General features: G+C 38.8%; 1 protein-coding gene and 3 long non-coding RNA genes across 4 annotated transcripts; 2 read left to right on the top strand and 2 right to left on the bottom strand.

Moving 5' to 3' along the window:
- Positions 1 to 583: 583 nt before the first annotated feature.
- LOC124268063 lies at positions 584 to 3,446 on the bottom strand. Its single transcript, XR_006896191.1, has 4 exons — positions 3,378 to 3,446; positions 3,102 to 3,327; positions 1,654 to 1,682; positions 584 to 1,209 (listed from the first exon to the last, which is right to left on the bottom strand). It is a non-coding gene; the product is annotated as an uncharacterized LOC124268063 (long non-coding RNA).
- On the top strand, positions 3,321 to 4,411 carry LOC124268065. The gene is made up of 2 exons (XR_006896195.1): positions 3,321 to 4,142; positions 4,232 to 4,411. It is a non-coding gene; the product is annotated as an uncharacterized LOC124268065 (long non-coding RNA).
- Positions 4,412 to 4,502: 91 nt separating this feature from the next.
- Positions 4,503 to 6,936, bottom strand: LOC124268057. Its single transcript, XR_006896189.1, has 5 exons — positions 6,130 to 6,936; positions 5,689 to 5,963; positions 5,083 to 5,190; positions 4,754 to 4,941; positions 4,503 to 4,644 (listed from the first exon to the last, which is right to left on the bottom strand). It is a non-coding gene; the product is annotated as an uncharacterized LOC124268057 (long non-coding RNA).
- Positions 6,937 to 16,164: 9,228 nt separating this feature from the next.
- LOC124268152 lies at positions 16,165 to 19,816 on the top strand. Its single transcript, XM_046703177.1, has 2 exons — positions 16,165 to 16,414; positions 18,552 to 19,816. The coding sequence occupies exons 1-2, from the start codon at positions 16,184 to 16,186 to the stop codon at positions 19,188 to 19,190; spliced, it is 870 nt and encodes a 289-aa protein (XP_046559133.1). The 5' UTR covers positions 16,165 to 16,183; the 3' UTR covers positions 19,191 to 19,816.
- The last annotated feature ends 3,804 nt before the right edge of the window (positions 19,817 to 23,620 follow it).

Genomic DNA, 23,620 nt, shown 5'->3' with positions numbered 1-23,620 from the left:
TCCCATCTAGGTACAAATTGTGTGACAAGTCAATAATAATGTGGCGTAGTCCTTGCTGTTGATAGACCGCATCCCTGACAAGCATCTCATCCCTGGTAATAAGCTTCCCAAGGTATTCACATACAATCTGACCCTTCAGATAGTCACTGGTTGCAAAACCGTGACCCTTCACTGCATTAATGTACACCACCTTTGGTGGAGTACTCACCCAGAGGGAGGACCGTTCTGTAGCTCCACGCGACACCCTGGGGAGGCACATTTCATAGCCCCTGAAGGGATGACCAACAGGAGCATATCCCCTTTCCAAAGCCATGGCTCTGAACTGGTCGAAGAACCTTTTAGGCTTTTCGGCCAGTTCAATCAGCACGTTATCTTTAGTCCACCATCTCACATACTGGATGTACCTGTCTCTCAGATCCCCAGTGCGTACTGGCTCCATGCCACGAATTACTACCTCCCTGCCTATTAAATCAAAAAACTTATCTAAAAACGGGAGGTTGGTCTTAGAATGTTTGGGTTCAATGCTCAGTCCAAGTTGTTTTTCTCTGGTGGTTGGGCCTGAAACGAAATGAAAGCAATGTTTTCTGTGTGTTTGTTTCCATTTTCTACCTCGTCATTCAACGCATAGCCACACAGTTTAGAAAGAAATGACTTCAGTTACATGTATGTTCAAAGTAAGTTATGATAAAAGATGTCACACTGTGCAGTGAGTTAACTTTTAAGCATTATCTCAGAAATCACTACACCATGAAAACTGTAAATTAAATAACTTTTAAAACTCATACAAATTCAGCAGCCCTGAACAAATGTGCAATTTGGTTCTGATCCATGGCCACTACAGATCATTTTTTACATGACATACATTCCGCTTAACATTTGTATGGTGGCTCTCTAAATTAAGGTGATCGGCATTAATACAAAAAGAATTTGCACACAAATGTGAACACTCCAAATATTTTGGCAGAGAAAACATATTATGATGAATCATATAAGCTAACCGGTGAACAAGAATTTGTTTAAATTTGGACCCTCCTGGTAATTTTATATTCATCCTTCCATACTCCTTATTTGACTTTCCTGACTTAAACCCGTTCCAAATGAAACATCCATTAATATTTTCCGACTTTACTGTATGGAATGAGAGTTTAGCCATATACTTATCTTTCCAAGCTTGATAATTAACATCCATTTGTCTATTTGTTCAGAGTTCTGAAAAAATGATTTTATCACTGACATGGTTATTATGTTTATGCAACATGGGGAATAGGAAGAGAAAGTAATTTGTTTCGACAGGGGCTCTGGAAATATCACACTGAAGAAATATATCAGTTGGAATAAACAATATCTTCATAAAAGTTAACATATTTAAGAGTTTTTGTAAGTTTGTTTGAATGATATATTTATGGAAAAAAGAAATTGGAGAGTCATAGTCACTGACCCATGGAGTGAACAAGGATGTTATTGGAGCAGCAAACATTTACATAATTTGTAATTTTTCAATTCTTTTAGGTTACTTAAAAAATCCAAAAGACTGGGTCTTATTTGCTAGCAGACTATTGTTAATTTTCAATAATCTTTTTCTCGGTTGCTGGTGCCCGAGGCATTAATCAGCACTCAACTCAAAGCTATGCTTAAAACTATGTGTATGCTTACTTTCTTCTCTTGCCGCTGTTTAAAGGTACCTGAAAGTACACAAACAGTAATCAAGATAACAAACTTGTGAAAAGCCAAAACATACCCACATTAACAAATTATCAGCTTATCAGCTTCATCACTGTCTGTATTTGACCTGTAAGGAAGACTAGCAATATCGCTGATGAAAGAAGCACTTTGACCAGTAACTATGACAATAACTCATGTCAATCAACTCCTGTCCAATGTTAACCACTTCCAGTGCACATGAAATACATACGAAGGTTTATCAAAATGTCTCTGTACTTAAAATGATGAAATGAGTGGTCTAGTATTTATTATCTGCTCACTCATATCATGTCTTAATTTTAGCTGATCAACAATCTGTTTCACCATTTTCCAGATCTAAATAACAGTTTGTAAAAGAGTAAATCTTATATTATATTTACTCAGTGAAGTGGCATGTGAGCTACATTTATTGTCTATCCTGTCTGCCGAATAAAGGATAATGCATCAATACTATATTGAATGAAAACAAGCAGGTATTTTGAACATGTTTTAATTCAATAACAAAAATTCATTAGTCTTCATATGTCCACAAAGAGTTCTGTTTTCCCATTTATCTTAGAAGCAGCTGCCCCACGCAATCTGCAAATTAAACAACCTTGGCTAATGTTTTGCTAAATGCAAGTCACACACCACTGATATGTCATAGCAAAACTTAATTCTGGTTACAAATGTTTAATTTCTTGTTTAATGTCTCAAACGCTCCATATATTGAACTCCTCACAGGTCAGCTTGCTCCAATGTACTCCTATGCTAACCTATCGAGGTCACCTATAACATCCAATTATTCTATTCTTGATAACATAGAAATAATTGTATACTGCATCAGTGTCTCAGATATTACACATCTTTTCTGGAATATTCTTCCAGACTTTTACAATGACATGTTTGATGGAATGCAACAATTTGTACAAAGCATCGTGTCTCCTCAGCACATTCCTAAGGCTACATCTCTGCTGTCAGCAATACTCCAATGTTTGTGTAAGGGGAGACAACACACTATTTATAAATATTGGAATTTGGTAACAGCAGTTGTCTTCGAGGAAAGAAAGAAACATCACATCGTGAATATTATGAATAATAATATTATATGCTTTATCAAACTGTTAGTTCACTGTATCGGCCACATGGGTACAATGTGTGAAGCCCATTTCTGGTGTCCCCCGCTGTGATGTTGCTGGAATATTGCTAAAAGCGGCGTAAAACCAAACTCAGTCAGTCAGTCAGTCACTGTATCGAAACAGTGCAAAAGAATCCTAGCATAATCCTGCATTAAAGCACATGGCACAGACTCTTGAATACTTATATTTACTTATATCACAGCGAGTCATATAAATGGAACATAACACAATACTATAAAACTTCTATTTACTTCAGCTATGAACTGAATGAATGTTGTCTACCTTGGCAGTGGGTGAAGACTTGGTGGCCAGCCTACAAGATGTCTACTACCTTGGCTGTGGGTGAACACTTGGTGGCCAGCCTACAAGATGTCTACTACCTTGGCAGTGGGTGAAGACTTGGTGGCCAGCCTACAAGATGTCTACTACCTTGGCTGTGGACGGAGACTTGGTGTTCAGGGTGCAAGGCTGGATTGAAGTCTTGGTGGTCAGGGTGCAGGCTGTCTACCTAAGGCTGTGCCGGTCGAACACCTGGTGGTCAGAGTGCAGGCTGTCTACCTAAGGCATATCAGGGATCTGTGACTGGAATGATATTGAATGGTCAGGCCAATGTCTGTCTGTGGCGGGATTGTTCCTGACTGGTACATTATGCATGTACATAATTAAGTGAATCCTGATACCACAAGTTACTGCATATCAAATCTACGCACTCACAACTTAACAAAGCACAACAAATGTGTTCAGAATGTCTTTACATTGAATAAATTGTTACAACATCAGCTAGTTATATCAGCTCATGTAGGTTCTCATTTCCCCTTTCCCAGGCTGTGTGTGGTCCATGATGTAGTCATGCTGTCTCAGAATAATGTGTCTGCCACCTCAACATCTGTTTACAGTTAATGGATGCCGTCAAACACAACACTTCAAAGTGGGGCACTTAAAACACAGCTTGTTTTTTCACTCAACCTGCATATGGAATACAGTGAATCCCTCTTGTACCTTATACAGGTGCATGTTGCCAACAGTGTTGCCTTGTAAGTCTACAGTCTGTTAGTGTAGGATAGTCAGCAATCAGGTCATGCTTGGAGTGTTCTACTTTGTTAAATAACTGCACTCTTACTAGCCATAGAAATAAGCTTGCTCTTTAAAACCTTCAAAACATCCCTAATCAAAGGCCAGGTTTGATGCCACGTCCTGATACAAGTTTTAAAAGGTGTATATTTCCACCACTTTATTGTGTCAAACAATAAACACTCGCAAACTCACAGCCCGTAAATCACACTTACACCCAAAAGCCACAAGTGAAACACAACATTCAGTGAGGTCAGACAGGGAGTAGGAGTAGCTCTCCGGGAGATGTAACAGTAGTGGTTAGACACCTAAGCCACAAGTGAAACACAACATTCAGTGAGGTCAGACAGGGAGTAGGAGTAGCTCTCCGGGAGATGTAACGGTAGCTGTTAAACACCACATGTATGATAATATAAGGTCACACAGGGAGTAGAGTCAGATTTGTGGTAGACACAGTTGAAACACACTAGAGGTAGAGTGAGATCACACACAAGGTAGTATAAATAAATTTAATCACCCTTGTTTGTTTTTGTACTTTAGTTGAGAAGTAAATGAAGGCTGTCTACCTGAAGCTGTGGGTGAACACTTAGTGGGCAGGGTACAAGCTGTCTACCAGAGACTGTGGGTGAACACTTGGTGGGCAGGGTACAGGCTGTCTACCTGAGACTGTGGGTGAACACTTGGTGGGCAGGGTACAGGCTGTCTACCTGAGACTGTGGGTGAACACTTGGTGGTCAGGGTACAGGCTGTCTACCTGAGACTGTGGGTGAACACTTGGTGGGCAGGGTCAGGGTCTACCTGAGACTGTGGGTGAACACTGTGGGCAGGGTGAGGGGTGAGGCTGGTGGTCACAGGCTGTCTACCTGAGACTGTGGGTGAACACTTGGTGGTCAGGGTACAGGCTGTCTACCTGAGACTGTGGGTGAACACTTGGTGGTCAGGGTACAGGCTGTCTACCTGAGACTGTGGGTGAACACTTGGTGGTCAGGGTACAGTCTGTCTACCTGAGACTGTGGGTGAACACTCGGTGAGCAGGGTACAGGCTGTCTACCTGGTACTGTGGTTGAACGCTTGGTGGGCAGGGTATAAGCTGTTGACCTCAGGCTGGGCGGTGAAGGCTTGGTATGCAGGGTACAGGCTGTCTACCTGAGACTGTGGGTGAACACTTGGGGTCAGGGTACAGGCTGTCTACCTGAGACTGTGGGTGAACACTTGGTGGTCAGGGTACAGGCTGTCTACCTGAGACTGTGGGTGAACACTTGGTGGGCAGGGCAATACTTTACAGTTAATGGTCCCAGTCCTTTCACAAAGCAATACATTAAAGTGAGACACATTTTGTCCTCGTTCTATCTGCATGTCAAATAAAGTCTTCACACTCATAATACGTTTCAGTCTGTTATTTGTAGAATTCACACTCATATAACAACACATGATTAACAATCAATATTATCTTTTGTTTACATGGTGTTACTATATACTGTGTAGGGTTGTCAACTATCAGGCCAGGCTTGGAGTGTTCCACTTTGGCAATAAAAGTTTGATTCCTATATTCGGTGTCTATTGCATTTCTACAACTTGAGCTACTGAACTGGTAATTAGTGATGGTATAAAATACCAGTAAGGGATAAATAATACCATTAAATATAGGGTGTTACATAGCGTTACAAACCCTAAATCATCCCTCGTGGAGCTTAAGTTCCTGTTCTATTCCCCACCCTGGTTTAACGTTAGAGTCCATTTGTTTTCTGCCACTATTAGTTTGCTTTAATACTACACAAAACAATACTCAATAACTCACTCATAGCATGTAGACCTCAGCTCCATGCTAACAGTAATCACCACGCTTGTATTGTGACCCCTATCTTCCAGCTGCCTGACCTCAGCTCCATGATAACTGTGATCACCACGCTTGTACTGTGACCCCTATCTTCCAGCTGCCTGGCCTCAGCTCCATGATAACTGTAATCACCACGCTTGTACTGTGACCCCTATCTTCCAGCTGCCTGGCCTCAGCTCCATGATAACTGTAATCACCACGCTTGTACTGTGACCCCTATCTTCCAGCTGCCTGGCCTCAGCTCCATGATAACTGTGATCACCACGCTTGTACTGTGACCCTATCTTCCAGCTGCCTGCCTCAGCTCCATGATAACTCCATTGATACCCTGTTCCAGCTGCCTGATCTCAGCTCATGATAACTTGTCACCACGCTTGTACCCCTATCTTCCAGCTGCCTGACCTCAGCTCCATGATAACTGTAATCACCACGCTTGTACTGTGACCCCTATCTTCCAGCTGCCTGGCCTCAGCTCCATGATAACTGTAATCACCACGCTTGTACTGTGACCCCTATCTTCCAGCTGCCTGGCCTCAGCTCCATGATAACTGTAATCACCACGCTTGTACTGTGACCCCTATCTTCCAGCTGCCTGGCCTCAGCTCCATGATCACAGTCATCACCACGCTTGTACTGTGACCCCTATCTTCCAGCTACCTGGCCTCAGCTCCATGATAACTGTAATCACCACGCTTGTACTGTGACCCCTATCTTCCAGCTGCCTGGCCTCAGCTCCATGATAACTGTGATCACCACGCTTGTACTGTGACCCCTATCTTCCAGCTGCCTGGCAGGAAGAACCTTCAAATGAAAGAAAATGAGCACAACGCAACACAGCCACACTAAGATCCACACCAGTAATCAGTTCCAGTAATTATGCATCCATCTATCAGTTATAATGTTCCAGCTTTCATTCGAAAGCTCTATAAAGCTACAAAGTTCAGTTATTAATGGCTATTTGGGTCATAATAAAAATTGTCACTTTTGCAAAACACAACCTAAAATTTGTGGCACAATTTTCAAATTAGTGCAACCTTCAGATACTGAATATATATTTCACCAACTAAATCAAACTGTACAAGGGATCACATGCTTTACCTCTTTACTATCATGCCATTTATGTTTGTATATATGGTCATAACTGATGGAATAAATGTACAGAAAAATTGACAGTTACAAACATATTATGTTTGATAATCCATCAACATATGCATAGTTCCGACCGACGCTACGAAGCCACGCCTACATTGGTTACTGTTGCTATGTCCCCCAAGGTTTGCGATGCTGAGCTATCAAAATACCTGAATGTCATCCGGGAGACGACTGTCTCAGGTCAATGCCCGACAATATCTCCTTACATTTCCATCCAGAACATCACAGAATATCAAAAAGGGCACAAGTAAGGGGTTTAAATTATTTTCTAGAAGGGCATGTGCACGACATAAAAGTTTTCAGTCATACTCAGGCCGTTTTCGTGTACGCGAAATGTTGATGATCGCTATCGAAGCGCGAAGAGGCGCACAAACTGCAGCTGTAGATAGATATACGATCACAAACATTTGTCGATTCCTACTGTTTTTTGCAAGGCTGGGTAAGTGCATTAAAATGCGTTATTGTAAACCAGAGTGACAACATTCATCAATATATTACGTTCCCTCCCAGGAATTAATTGTCTTAGAAGCACGAGCTATAAAATTCGAAACAATAACCGAGCATTAAAATGAAAAATAACCATTAAAGTCGGATTGATCGAGACGACTTCTGGTTAGTAGAAATATAAAAAATATATGCGTCTTTGAAAAAAAAAAGGACCAGAATTCTGGGAGTTGGAGCGAATGAGCGTGGGAAATTTCTGAAAGGTAAGTGTTCAGTGATTGGTCAGTTTGTGTCTACGTAATAGCCTAGTAACGGCCATATTTGGAAGTCTACAACTACTACTCGGCGTTCAGAAGATGCGATTGTGGGACGTATTCAAATTATCGGAAGACAAAGTAGAACTTCATCGATTTTTAAGAAACAAGGGACGTTTTGGAAACTGGGACGGGAAAACATGCGGTAAATGTTGTATTGGGAAATTTTATTTGTGTAAAGATAAAAGCTACAGCAAAGACAATATGTGTTGGAAATGTACCAAGAAATCGTGTGGCAAAAAGCTTTCTATTCGCCACAATTCGTGGTTTGAAAACAGCAAATTATATTGTGGCAAAATTATTTGCTCACATATTGTTGGATTTTCAAGTTGTCTCAAGATTTCGTACGTCGGGAAGTAGACATTTCGTCTTGCAACACTTCTGTAGACTGGTACCACTTTTGTCGCGAAGTGTGTGTTGTTGTTGCAGATTCTGACAGTGATAGGATCGGTGGGGAGGGAAGAATAGTGGAGATTGACGAATCAAAGTTTGGAAAAAGAAAATTTAATCGGGGAAAAAGGGTTGAGGGTCAGTGGGTTTTCGGGGGAATCGATCGGGAATCCAAAGACTTTTTTTTTGCATGTGTGGACAAGCGTGACTCTGAGACACTAATTCCGATAATAAAGAAATACATCAAACCAGGCACCACAATAATAAGCGATTGCTGGAAAGCCTATGACTGCTTGAAGCATGAAGACTTTCTCCACTTGAAAGTGAATCACACGATCCATTTCAAGGACCCCGAGACAGGAGCACATACTAACACCATTGAGTCCTCTTGGGGTGCCTAGAAAAGATCTCTTCCACGATCCGGCACTACTCAGGGGTTGTATTTGTCATATTTTGAAGAATTGTGTGTAAGAAGGAAGTACTTGAGTAACAGGGAGGACATGTTTATAGCTTTCTTGGAGCTTATCCGTCGTGTATATAACCCCCATGACAGAGATGATGAAATTGTGCATGTGAGACCCCCTTCGCTCCCCTGCAACCCGATGCTGACGACAGTGTTGACGATTTCGTTCTGTGAAGGTAAGAATCATATCTAATGTCTAATCTAACCCTAAACCCTAATCCTAACCCCTAATGCTCGTAATGTTGAGTATGCAACATAAACAAAACGCCGTTTCTAAGGAACTCAGTTGCGCACATTTTGTGCGCAGTTCTAAAATAAGCTTTCAAAGATGGCGGAAGGTATCCGTATTCTGTAGTCTATTGCCGTGCGACAATATATTGCGTCCGTAAACATATAATCCGAAGATATATCGATATAAATACAGTCATATGCTAGAAAGACCAGTTTATACCTACTCTACACTCAGTCATACCTTGGAGTAGACGAACTTGTGTTTGTTTATGTTGCCGACATTCAGTTGTCCGTGGGGTCGGCCACACGCTCTACTCCACGGCGAGCACTTCTCAAACTGGGCTTTCGGTTTGGGAAATGGCAGGAAATGGACATTAATGATTCTATCTGGGTACCTTTCGTCCGAATTGCAAGTACCCCAAGCGCAGCGCTGCACCATTTCCAAAACACTCGCTGACACCTATGTCCTTAGATACGCAAAAGCTTGGGAGACCAAATGGCGCCTTAGCGACAAGCTCAGCAGCAGTAAAGGCGCGGAGCGTGCTGATTGGTTAATTGATTCAGCATCGGAACTATGCATACGTACCAAGTATCAGTCCTTCCGTCAGTCAACAAAAGCCGTGCTCAAACTTCCAGCTTGGAATCATCGAGGTACTGATCATTACATTACAGTCCAGTAGAAATCCACATGAAAGTAAGCTCACCCGCACATTTCGTATCACAAGCAAAATTGTGTCTTAACCCCCTGGATGCCACAGGGACATATATGTCCTTCCCCTTCAACCCTCAATTTCAAGTCCAATAAAAGTAAAAATATCCCATGCACACAAGTACACTTCACAATTTCGAATTCTGCGGGAAATTACCTGTTTCTTGATACCATCCACTATTATTTTAGACAAACCTTTCAAAATAGGCTTCATCGAAAATGTCGCCATTTTTGACACAGTACGAAATCGCGATTCACAGCGTTATTTGCTGTATGTTTTGAAATGTGAAAATCGGATAATTACTGGGAGTATTGAATTTAAAAAATAACATATTCATGATCACTGATGTCAGTTTTACATGAAATCGCTAATCATAATTCTGAAACGTTGCCGATGAATCTAGAATCGGTTGCGATGTTTTCGAAAATGCACTTGCACGAACGCCGTAGACCGCTTTCCGCCATATTGGATCGTGTTTACAAAATCACGTTTCGCGAAGGCCGGTATTGAGACGCCTATTACATCACGTATATTTCATATTCAGCTTCGAAAAATGCATCACTGAATTCCCCATACATTTTAGAATCAAATTGCAACCGGTCTGTATCACCAATACCAACTGTCTAGATACAATGAGACGAAACATATTGGGTGTGAAAACGAACGCTGTGCTTGAAAGACTGCGCTTGTCGAAAATGTTTTTTAACGCATAACAAACTTTGGACAACATTTAGCAGTGTCTATTTCTCAAACCGCCGAGGTAGTTGCACTTATATTTATACCAACGGATAGGGAATTTAATAATCTACATTTCTGTAATTTTATAGCCGTACGTAGATCCAGGACCATGCGTGCGCAATTCTCGCACAAGGTTAACTTTTCAAACCGTATGAAAATGTGCGCCTGAAAAAAACCCTCGGCATCAAGGGGTTAAACTTATTGATAGGTTCCTGTTATGCTGAGGAAAATATCCCGACTGAAATGTACCTTGGGCGGAAAAATGACTTGAAAATGTACCTCAATAATGTGCTGATATTTCTTATATACAACATCAGTTGTATTATAAACATATTCTGAGTTGTCTCCCTTCTTAGTAACAGCAAAAATGGCCGACATTGTTATGACAACACAAGTTTAGAAGCGGTAAACTATGATACTGATATTGTGAAAAGTTCTCTGTATTGCACCCATATGCTTCAGCTGTTGTCACATCATCCACGTCAACTCGCGCCTTCAAAGCAGAAGCATATGTCCAAACCACAAATTCACTGTGGTTGGGAATCAACGAACGTCTCTCAGCCAACACCAATAGTTGAAATTAAAAAAATATATATAAAATGTACCCATTGGTCACCAAGACAACATATGAAACAAAATTTTAGTTCTTGTGAATATTCTTCTTAGATAGTTGGGAGTATAGTCTTCAATAATATTTGTTTGTACCATAACTAGATTATCTACGTAAAATTCTGGAATTCCACTGTACAATCCATCCTTGAAAAGTAATCAATTTGGATAGGGAAAGTATGCGTCTTACTTATGACCGTTTCACTACGCACAAACGCAACAATGTTTTCGCAGCAACTTACACCAACACAACAGGCCCCGCTGAGCTTCCTAATGTTGAAGTCAGCAATGTTTTCCATGTAGATCTATATGTCCGTACTTCACTTATAATGAGTTTAAATTAACTAACAGTTCAAATTTAGCCCTGAAATTTCAATTTGTTATTTAACCTTTGTTGAAATATACAATCAAATGAAAATATCGCCCTGTTAATTAACACATTTCATTTGTAAAATCTTGAAAACATTTCATCAGAAGGTAACAAAAGTGGTAATTATTTTCCACCACGTTTATAAGCTGGAAATATACAAAGTCACATCCCAGAGAACAATGAGCATAACACTTCACCAGCAAAAGCTATAAATTGTAACGGGAACGGCCTTAGCGACATATGACCATGATGCTTTGCGTTGTGTTTTGTGTGTTCTGAATCAAAGCCGTCCCGTTCCCAGTTCGTGGATGCAGAGGAGCAATTAAAAAAACAACAAATTTCTCAAATAAAGACATAATTTATTAATAACATAAACAAAGTTAAATCTAACAAATTCCTGAGAACAAAAGATATACAAACACAATTACTTAAAATATTTTATTAATAACCTAACCTACTTTCCCCCAACCCTCTCAACTACCCATAAACCGCCCTCTTAAAATAGCACTAAATCCAACAACAGCTTACTGCACCTACTCTAATATACGAAATTCCTACTGACTGGCATGTTCCATTACCCTGAAATCCATCCGGCCGTCCCCACTAACAAATTTACCCCAAAATATACAACATTTCTATTCAATGTCTCTTTATTGGCTGGAAAATAAACTAAAACCTAACAGGGAGTGGAGTCGGGACACACTGTCCCATCACGGGACTTATTGCGGTGGATAACCTCACCTGTGACCGGTCGCCGATCATACAGACACTGAACAATTTGTGTTACGCGCTTAAATACCCTGCAGCTGCCCTACGTCTTACGTAACAACCTCGACACGATTGGTCAGCCAATCTGCCCACCACTAATCAAAATTGCTCATACCAAACAACCTGACTGCAACAGAAAATGGTGGCGAAAACAATTCAACCACTGACGGAACAGATTCAAAGTATGAAACCCAAACCTCGCAGGAAATACATTTCCTGCACCCACGACTAACGAAATGTACAGTTACTAACGCAAGTTAACGACCAACACCCAGAAGTAAAATGTCTGCACGAAACGAAACACGTGCTCCCCGTTACATTCCTCCCCTCCTAGATCAAAGTAAAACTTTACTTTGTCCCTTTAATTCTAAATCTAAATCCCCTGTAATACTGAACTAAATATACAAAGTAACTTAATATACAAAAACTCAACTATAAACAATATTTCTGTGGAAAACATAATAATTAACACAACCAAATAGACACATTTACAATAAGAGTCCATCAGTTCAGTCAGTGTCTGAAGTTAGCAAATAGTTCATTTCCTCTATGAACTGCTCCTCCCGAGAACATCTCCGGTGTGGCCAGCATCTCCTTTCCTCTTGTGCACGCTGTCGGGCTTGTAAACGATCCGCTGGTAGAGTACCGGATGACTTCATCGTTCCTGCCGGCCTGGGTGGGAGGACATCCCCGGGATCACGGTATTCCCTGTTACCAGCGGCCTCCTGGTGGTATGCGGTACCGCTGACATGGTTCTTCAGATGCGATCTGATGTGTTGCCGCGTCCGGAACTTCTTCCCACATCCCTCACAAAATCAAGCAACAAAAATAATTGCCAATGATATAATGTACTTGGGTATGGAAACAACCAATTACAAATTGAAAAAAATGATGTAATTTATCACATAGCGAAAACAACTCTTGACAAAACAACTTACTACCATTTTTACTCGAATTGGTTTATAACCAGCCCTGCCATTCACCGTAGAAATATTAATAGCCAACAGCAGATCTTCAATTAATTATTTTTAAAGATCTTGTGAACCAATATTTAAAAAAAAAAACAAGCTTAATTTAACAAGCTAATATCCCTTTATACACCTTCCTCATTTTAAGATATTCCATTCCCACACAGAGCAGTATGTAAATTGCAAAACTGTGTATTTCTAATGTTACGCCCCCAAAAAACAACAAACAAACAAAACCATAAAAAACGCACGTCACAATACAAACATTCGGAAACTGCTTGCCTGATATACTAACGGGTCAGCAGTTTGATCTCAAGTGCCTTGTACCCCTCGTTTGAAATTTTACAAATTGTCATATTAATTCTTCAGTCATATTCTATCGTGATTTTACAAATCATATCAGTAACAAACAAACATACCATTTAGAAACTGAAATGGTATATTCATCAAACCACCACAACAAACATCAGCTTATTGATATTACATCATCCACGAATTCAAAGCAAGTGCTTCTGTCCAGACCAGAAATTTCATGCACACAAGTACGGTATGTTAGCCAACATGAAAACTGAACAAAAACACAAAGCCTTTACCCAGTGCTCACAAAATATGAAATCGGCAGTGTATTCTATGTATATCTTTCATACTTTACAGAATTCACTTACACTGAAATCAAGTTCATATTCATCAACGTACACAGTTCAGGTGAACTTAGTCCAGAATATTCCATTTCACATTTATCTTTGTGGAAGTTAATAATCCAATGAAAATGCTGTCTGCATGATATAATATATATTGGTTAAAGGTCACATGCAACGTAAAACACAACTTTGCAGATTCTGATACCTTTCGGTATGGACATACCGAAGCAAATCGTCAAAAATGCAAATTCAACTTATAAATTGAAAAATAACCCGATGAAAAAAACCGCGCGAAATCTGAGTTCAAACGTTTCACTAATTTTCCCCAGACTTTTCTGGGGAAAACGGTTTTCAACAGCTGGGCTGCGCTCATAGCACGTGCGCAAGTAAATAGGTTCGCGCAGCTTGGAAGCGGGTTGTCGGGTGAATACTCGGTGAAGGCTTTGGTGTGAGCTATTTTTCTAATGTTTTGCTGATATCTCACAGGCGCGAGCCTTTTATATGTTATGACAGTAAATTAACTGTTTATATAATTTCATTTGTCTATTTCACCACACGTTCTTCTTACCGAGAAACTTTCTCAGTTCGATACTTAAAAGCAATGTCATCATTTAGCGTTGACAGAATTTCTAACTGTGATATAGATATGTCGCTGTCACAGACAAAACTCAATGTCTTGTTTTATTGACACCTGTGTGTCTGCCTGCCTGTCTGCTAATGACAATATTCAATACACAGCTGCTATCACTGACCACAAGCGATTTGAACTTAACACCAATCAGGCTATACACCATAAACAAAATGCATTGATTTATGGCCCGAGTTCGGTCTCTGTCACATTATGTAATTACACAGACAGGCAGGTGTGATACTTGAACACATGACATGTTATGATGTCTGTTGATTGCAAAATGTTATACACAAAAAATGAGCATGTATTTACAAAACCCAACATCTCTCTCTATATATACACAACAATTAGCCGTGAAGGCATCTGTAAATGAACCAGCCGTTACACTTGAGTGCACACCCACCCGCTCTGACTGGGTTCGGTATCCCGGCTGCTTCGTTTCTTGGGAAGTAAACCGAAGTACACAATTTTGCACTTTCGATTTGCGATTGTACGCTTATAATTTTGTTTTTATATTTTTTCGTAACCAGCAATGTATATTATATGTCATGAATAAGTGATAATTGTGTTTTAATTATGTTTGATTTTTTGGTTGCATGTGACCTTTAATGTAATTAACACATTCTTTGGGAAATACACATCACATACAGTTTCTCATTTCCGATCACATTTCTTATCACAGAAACATAGCACCAACAAAATATCGGAGTTGAAATATTGTGCTTGGGTAGGGACAGTACAGCTTATTACAAAATACAAACAACCACCAGAATTATTATTGAAAAAACAACAACTTATAACCATTATTACCTAAATTATTTTGTTTACAATTCTAAAACGAGGCCTGCCATCAGAGCCATCTCAATAAAATAGCTTACAGTGTAAATCTACACTCAAATTGTACTGTAATTTCTCCAAAACAAACACAAATACATATTGTTTTCCCTCGTACACTACATATCCAAAACAAACTATTTCCGTAGTAAGCCAGAGCAGTTTTACAACAAACACACTAGGTAGTTCGTATTTTTTTTCAATCTCAGGTAGATATTAAACAAATAAAAATCAACAAAAACATATTTGTCTCGAAAAAATGATCTTGTAAAATGTTTCCTCTCATTTATCAGATAATCCAAAAATATATGTTATAGAATTTGTTGTATATTTATTGTAATCAAACTAATTGCAATGCATAAACTTAGTCATAAACACACATTTTTTAACTTACAAAAAGTACATACAATGTTTATAACTAAATAACAACAAAATTTTAAATACTGTTTGCTACCTCATAAGGGGTATTTTTGTTTCCGGCCATTTAGAATGACTCACACAGCATTAGATATCCAATAGGTTGGAAACACTTCCTGTATCAAGAATTGGCATCACAGGTGCAACACTTTTATGAAGAAATTTCTCAATTCAGTCGCAAGCGAAGCGAAAATCAACACGTTGTTACCATTTGTAGGCATTTGCTTAAATCAGCTGATATAGGCACAGAAAAAATCGCAATCATCCGTTCGTAATCCATCAAAAAAATATTCCTGGTGCTTGCAAGATAAGGTCGAGGCAAATTGCATCGTCAAAAAGTAAGTCACACTTGAACAGCGAGAATACACAAGACACCTCCGCCACCGTCATTCCTTTGTCGCCTGCCGGGAAGAGGCAGTCAAACCTTCGAACTTGCTGGTAGAAAAACAACAACTGTCATTGACGAGTTGTTACACAGAATTGTCCCCCGATAATTTACAAAATATTATGTTTCTATTCTGAAGGGTTCATATTTAACATTCAGTCAAGTATATTCCGCTGTCACGACAGATCATCTTTCTTGCAATAAATGAAAACACTGCCACTTCCATCTCTTTCCAAATGCTGAACGTTACTGTCAACACTCGGGTGCGTTGCAAGGCATGAATCGCTTAGAGTTAGCAAATTAATCGCTCATCCGGGGTTTACAACAGTTCGAAGCGCTTCCGCTTTCTTTCAAAATGGCGGCGCGCGTACCGCTTGGGGTACTCGCCCTAATGAAAAATGTCATCGAAGAGGTCATCGACGACGAACCAGCGAATTTAATGACGATGGAGGAATACTTTGATGATGCAGAGCAGGCTGAGCATAGTATGACCTTAGCAGCCTTTGCCCACTTCCAAGAGAAGCAGCACGCTCGCATGAGAGAGTATGTACAATCGACTGTCAGCAGGTACAGTCCGGACGACTTCCATATGCATTTCCGGATGTCACGTACAACGGTAGAGGTAACACAATCAGATTTGTAATTGACAACAAGATATTCACGGAACCGTAACTTATTTCTATGATATAAGTGGTTGATCGCTTCGGTACCAGTCAAATTGCCCCAGCTACAAAATGCCCCAAACTGAAGCTGCCAAAAACATGTCCATGACTCCCTCACATGACACCAGGGAGTCGTGATGATTCCTAAATGTTTATGCCTAGGTCCAACACAGATTACATTATCTGCCTGTCTGTTTGTCATTACATAGCATTGAATGTCAGTTGGTTTCTACAGCCAGTTCTTATCCTCACCTTGGAACAAGATTAACAAAAGCTCTAGATTGTTTGATAAGTGTTATACCATACTTGTGTGTTAGTGTGATTACACAAAATTTTATTTCATTATTGTACTTCTTTGAAAAAGCATTAATACCATGCATAATATTTGGTATTACAGTGTCTCTACAGGAATATTCCTTTTGCTCTTATGAGGTAACCAATGGAACCTTTATCAGAAATATTATGTCCTAATAACTTTTATGTAAAGGATATAACATCAAGTTTACAAAAACGATGCATTCCTGGCATACGGTATATGTCATCATTTACAATACATTGGGGCAATTTGACCAAAAACCCAGGGCATTTTGACCAAATTTGCTGGGGCATTTTGCAGCTAGGGCAATTTGATTGGTATCCTGGAATATAAGCACATTTCATAATAAACTCTAAAAATGGTCTAAGATCACCTTAATGAGTAAAGGAGAGTTAATTCTGAAAAGTTGTGTTTAAAAAAAAAAAAAAATTGATATCGAGTACAGATATTGAGTTATGGCACTTGCTGTTTCCCTGTCTGGTGGTTAGGCTTTGAGGACAGAACACAATGACTTGTAAAATGGGGCACAGTATCTAAGCAGGCCAACAGCATAAATAGCCACAGAAAGTTGTACATGTTATTCATAAGCTGCCTCATGTGTGCATGCATGCATGTCTTTAAGTAATTCCAGTATTTTTGGATATAATCATTTCAATTTCAATTTCACCTTACCGATACCACTTCACTTACTGATAGGTGAAAACACAGAAACAAGCACATATTTACCTATATTATATCATGTGTATAATGGATTTATGCATGTGTGAACTTGGTCTCATCACTATAGAGCTGAAACAAAGCTGATGTGACTTTATTTCATTCACTTGATTATCAAGAATTGTAATTAAGCCCAAGACAGATGCTGAAATAAATGAACACAATATGAATAAATCCTGGAGCTTTGCACCCTCCGATGGCTAAAGGCAGGATTGTCAAGTTCATAATCCTTTATGCAGTGAGTGCCCTTTCGTGGTTTGTGCACACATTCTTGTATTAGCTAGTGTGATGGGTTCACACAATTTATGATTTTGATAGCTAGTGTGATGGGTTCACACAATTTATGATTTTAATAGCTAGTGTGATGGGTTCACACAATTTATGATTTTATTAGCTAGTGTGATGGGTTCACACAATTTATGATTTTATTAGCTAGTGTGAATGTGATGGGTTCAGTTCACCCATTAATATTTATTATAACACAGTTTGTATTTATGATGTTGAAATTATATTTAACATGATTCTCAAATGAAGCTTTTGAATGGCAGTCTTAAAGATTGTTCTTAAGACATCGGTTCGATTCCGGTCAATGGCATATATCGAGAATCCTACTCACTGCATGTATCGTTTATTAAGCAGTCGTATTCTTGTTTGCATATCCATCTTAACATAAATGTGAAATATATTCTTTGACATATTACTTCAACTTCAGTGCATTCCACTAATCAGCTGGATTTCAAAGGTCTGTAATTTTGTGTAAAGAATTGTATTTTTTTATACAGTTATTCATAAACACATGCCTATGTTTTTTTCAAAATCAATTTCCACTCATTTTTGGGAAAGATGGATTGGAGATAACTGTTAATATTGATTTGTGTTCTTTAAGTGACCAGTATAATTAGTATATGATTTATCATGTTTTTGTAGAGTCTGCATTTGAGCAGCGGATGAAATGTTAACTTGAAAGGAAGGGAAGTGATCCAAGTAAAATTTTTTTCTCTTGAAATAAATATTGTCTAACCTGCATTAATTGATATAAATTAAATAGAAAATCTTTATTGCAGATTCTAATGGGTGAAATAGCAAGCTCCATGAGTAGATGTGTATCACAGTCTCTAGAAGGTAAAGTATTGTCATCCTTATGGTTCCTCTGTACCAGGGAATCTTACAGAGAAGTTGGAGATAAGTTTGGTATTGACAGGGGAAGACATCGTATTGTAATGGAGTTCTGTAAGTCGGTCTGCAACCTCAGTCCTCGTTACATAGCAGGGCCATCTGAAGTGCAAGCTGAAAGAATCATGACAACTTTTGAGAACAAGACAGGATTTCCTCAGGTTCTTGGCTGCATTGATGGTACCCATATTGACATCAAGGGCAAGGATGTCGGAGGAAGCTGCATTGATGGTACCCATATTGACATCAAGGGCAAGGATGACGGAGGAAGCTGCATTGATGGTACCCATATTGACATCAAGGGCAAGGATGACGGAGGAAGCTGCATTGATGGCACCCATATTGACATCAAGGGCAAGGATGTCGGAGGAAGCTGCATTGATGGCACCCATATTGACATCAAGGGCAAGGATGACGGAGGAAGCTGCATTGATGGTACCCATATTGACATCAAGGGCAAGGATGACGGAGGAAGCTATATCAATAGGAAAGGTAGTGTGAAAATGACAACAGTGAGTGAGTGTGTTTAGTTTTATGCAATATCAAGACAGGGGGCTCCAGATATGGGTAGGTGACAACAGATCACTTACATCTTTTTAGCTCACCCGACTATTTTCTAGCATAAACATGGAACCACTGCACTACATGAAGCTAAAACTTCGCATTATTCACACAAAAGTAGACACCCCAATTTCTCCAAGATGTTCAGACGCAATTTTCTGTATTGTTGCCATCACACATATCTTGTACTGGTCTTGGCTTAATAATTTGTATGGTTATATCATATGTAGTATACCCTGGATAACACTCCAGGCTTTGAAGAAATTGCTAGTCAGTGTTAATGCAGGTGTTTCCACATTATCATCTTTGTGATTACATGCTAGGGGTAATGAGAGTGTGGTAGAATAGAGGCCCAGGCCTTGGAGAGAGCAAATACAGTTGTTCAAATGTCATGCAGTGCAGGTTTGAAGAAACAAACTAAGCTTATAAATATGAACCAGTTTCATTTTCTTTGCTTTATAGGTCGGCCTTCCATCCAAGTGCAAGCTGTCTGTGATGAAAAGATGATGTTTGTGGATGTGTTTGCTGGTTACCCAGGATCAGTACATGATGCTAGGGTTTTCAAAGAGTCCCCTGTTTTTGAAATTCTTGAAGAAAAGGGTATTGTTAAGGAGGGACACCTCTTAGGGGATGCAGCGTACCCACTCAAAACATACCTCTTAACACCATACAGAGATAACGGTCATCTCACTCCTTCCCAAAAGCGATACAATCATGTCCATAGCACCTGTAGATCTGTTATTGAAAGGGCATTTGCACTGTTAAAGGGAAAATTCAGAAAGCTTAAGTATTTAGATATGGACCTCACTACCTGTATACCTGATCTTGTGGTCACAACATGTGTGCTACACAACCTGATCCTGACACATGAATCCCAGTGCTATGATGACCAAGGAAGTGACTATCAGCCAGAGACTGAGATGGTAGATGAGGCAGTACCAGACAATGTTACCAGATTAGCTGGGTCTAAAAGGGACCACATTGCATCTCAGATGTAGTGAAATGATATGCATAACTGCATCCTTAGGGGTAGGAAGTAAAAGACTATATGTAATCAGGGCTCAGTTTAGAACTTTGTTAATTGCACTGGTCCAACCCAATATTAAGTGCAACCTACTTATTGGTCAACCTTGAACCAGGTGCAAGTCATTTTTTGAGAAACAAATCAACAATAAATCTAACATTATAAGTATGTCAGCTCATTTTTCTTCTAAACTTATAATTGCTGTGGTACCAAAACGTTGCTATTTAATATGTTTATGTGCACTGAAATCTGATGTTTTAACACACTGCATTGCAACTAGGTTTTTATCTTAGGTTGCACCTGGTGCAAGTAGAATAACATCTCTTAAATCGAGCCCAGCTAATAGAGTGAATAGGAGTATGTCACTGAAAATGTACGAGGTGTATGCGAGATGTTTCACATATCCTGCATAAAAACATACTATGAACTGTATTGAATATAATAATTGTTATTAGCAGCCACAAAGTCTGATGATGATATTCTAATTATTTAGAATCTATGATTACATGGTGGTGAAGTGGCTATTCCTGTTCTTACAAGTATGTGATTTTAAAAAACAACAACTATTTTTCATTGTAATTCAAGAATCATATTTACTTCTTTCCCTTTCCTTCTTAAGTGTACCAGGTACAGGGATGCTAATTTTGACAAAATGAAAGAAATATCTTTAACATAACAAGAAAATAACAACACTGATCACTGGGTTGTGAAAATAGAACAAGGCTCCTAAACTCACATACATGGTTATCATGTGAGCTACGCATTGTCGAGCTATAATTCATCTTTTCTCAAATAACAAGGAATTATAGCTGAAACGTTCTCTTGGAAGATAGGCAAAACTAATGACTGAATTTAAAACTGTGTGCAACCATTTAGCTTCATTATGATGATATGCATTTCACAATGTCAATACGTTATCATATCTTGGTTCTCAGTCTTAATCCACTGATATCATGGCACACAATGTCAATACGTTATCATATCTTGGTTCTCAGTCTTAATCCACTGATATCATGGCACACAATGTCAATACGTTATCATATCTTGGTTCTCAGTCTTAATCCACTGATATCATGGCACACAATGTCAATACGTTATCATATCTTGGTTCTCAGTCTTAATCCACTGATATCATGGCACACAATGTCAATACGTTATCATATCTTGGTTCTCAGTCTTAATCCACTGATATCATGGCACACAATGTCAATACGTTATCATATCTTGGTTCTCAGTCTTAATCCACTGATATCATGGCACACAATGTCAATACGTTATCATATCTTGGTTCTCAGTCTTAATCCACTAATATCATGGCACACAATGTAAATACGTTATCATATCTTGGTTCTCAGTCTTAATCCACTAATATCATGGCACACAATGTGAAAGCTGATTCAAAATCCCATTTTAAACTTCCCCTCCCCTGAAGGTGTCTATGAAGATGGAACAACTTGAATGATCCCTGCTTTGGTGTCTGATACGACAATGCTCTTATCAATCCTTTCAGATTATCCATGGTCGACAGGGCTGTTATATACTATTGTAAATAAGTTAAGGTACACTCATCTCCATATTGTTATTTTGTTAATATGTTATGTCTTTTGAGTAGTATACGTAATCATTAATCGTGTAATTCTTTAAGTATATGTAACTTTGGCATATGTGTAGGCTGTAACAATATTGGAAACCTGTGGATGCTTGAGGTTACAACTTCACATACCTGTTCAAAACATTAATACATGTGTGTTAAATAGACCACAATGACAACTATGTTGACAAATCTAATGTTGTCCAAAGCACTGTAGCCAGTGTTTAAATTATGGTGAAATTTTGAATACCATAGATCTAAAGTTAGTACCAACTCATTATTTGGTATAAAATGACATAATTTTGTTGTTTGGAAGATTTTTGGATATATCTGGAGGAAATATAGATATTTACTAACGAATACTAAAGTGAATAATTTGGACGTAACACATTTTCCTTGTTGTTATTGTTATGATGTTTCCATGTCATGACATAATTCATTTTAGATTTTGTAAGTATTGCATGAATGCTGCATTCATTTTGTGCAGTTCTTCCAACTTTTGTTTTTGAATTTCCATATTCTCATCATGCATTTTCTGAAATGCAGCAAGTCTGGCTTCTTTTTCTTTTTTTTGTTGTTCCATGTGCACCTGGAACCAATGGGGTGCAGTTGATTTTCTCTTTTGCTTGCCTAAAGGCTTTGGGGGAGTGAGTGAATTTGATTCATTTTCAACTGTGTTTTGGTTTTGAGAAATACTTTGGGGCTCAGGGTTTGTGTTTGAGAATTCGGGCACCATTGTACTTTTAACAACCTTAGGAAAGATAGCATGGTCATCTTTCAGAATTTCAAACATTTGATCAAAATATTCCCATTTACTTCGTGAATTCCCACTTTTGTTATTATGGGCAATGGTCTTTTTGAAATGGCTTTTCAGATTCCGAAACTTGCGCTCAGCATCAGAATGGAGGATGTTATAGCCGAAGTTTCGCATTTCGTTTGCAATGATCTTCCAAACAGATATTTTTTTGATGGGTTTGTTAAATTTTTCCTTATGTTCCCGGTACTTTTCCAACAGGAGCTTCGTGGACTGGCAATTCCATTCAAAAGGTGGTGTATCTGTGAAAGATTAATTCATGAAGATTAATTAATTCAAGATTAATACCAAAACAGAACTGAAAGCAGGGCTCCAGACAAGGGCCGTATCGGCGTATGTACAGCTAAAACATATGCATGATACGGTGGGAAATAATTTAGAAAACTTAGCAGATACACACCACACCAGTGGTGTACAGTCTCAGAATCACTTACAGATGTACTTATCTGAAAACATATTATTTTATTGTTTAATGCTCCATTTACACAAGAGTAGCAATGTTGTGGTGCATATATGAAACGAAACACAATATTACTGATACTGCATTAAATTCCATTCAGTACTCGAAATATACTCCTAAGGTTTTCAAGTACTCCTATACTGCAAAAATAAGGAGTACGTACTCCTGATGTTGAAAACTTATCTAGAGCCCTGTGAAGGTAACAAATGGTAAAAACAAAATAAGTCTCATTGTAAATGATAATATTTCTTCTCTTGATATGAAGATTAACCTATGATCTATTACAACATGACATTGCTACACACCCTAAATGTTGACATAAATGATTTTCAAGAGTAATGAAAATGCTGACCAATTTCATTTCACTGACTACTTGGCCTACTTGTTCAATCTTACAAAAAATAACCACTATGGTCATAATTAGCTAACATCTAACAAATCATAATGTGACAATCATGTCATGAATGATGGATTGGTTTATTGAAAGTAAATATATTACCAACCTATAAC

The sequence above is a fragment of the Haliotis rubra genome, unplaced genomic scaffold (genome assembly GCF_003918875.1).
Source record: "Haliotis rubra isolate DU_JTF1 unplaced genomic scaffold, ASM391887v1 Scf1008, whole genome shotgun sequence".
Classification (NCBI taxonomy): domain Eukaryota; kingdom Metazoa; phylum Mollusca; class Gastropoda; order Lepetellida; family Haliotidae; genus Haliotis; species Haliotis rubra.
This window is presented reverse-complemented; position numbering and strand designations above follow the sequence as displayed.

Excerpts from the sequence above, each read along its gene's own strand:
- LOC124268152 (XM_046703177.1), top strand. The coding sequence starts at position 16,184 with ATGAAAAATGTCATCGAAGAGGTCATCGACGACGAACCAGCGAATTTA. Across the intron at positions 16,415-18,551 it reads TGTCACGTACAACGGTAGAG|ATTCTAATGGGTGAAATAGC; the intron begins GTAACACAATCA and ends TCTTTATTGCAG.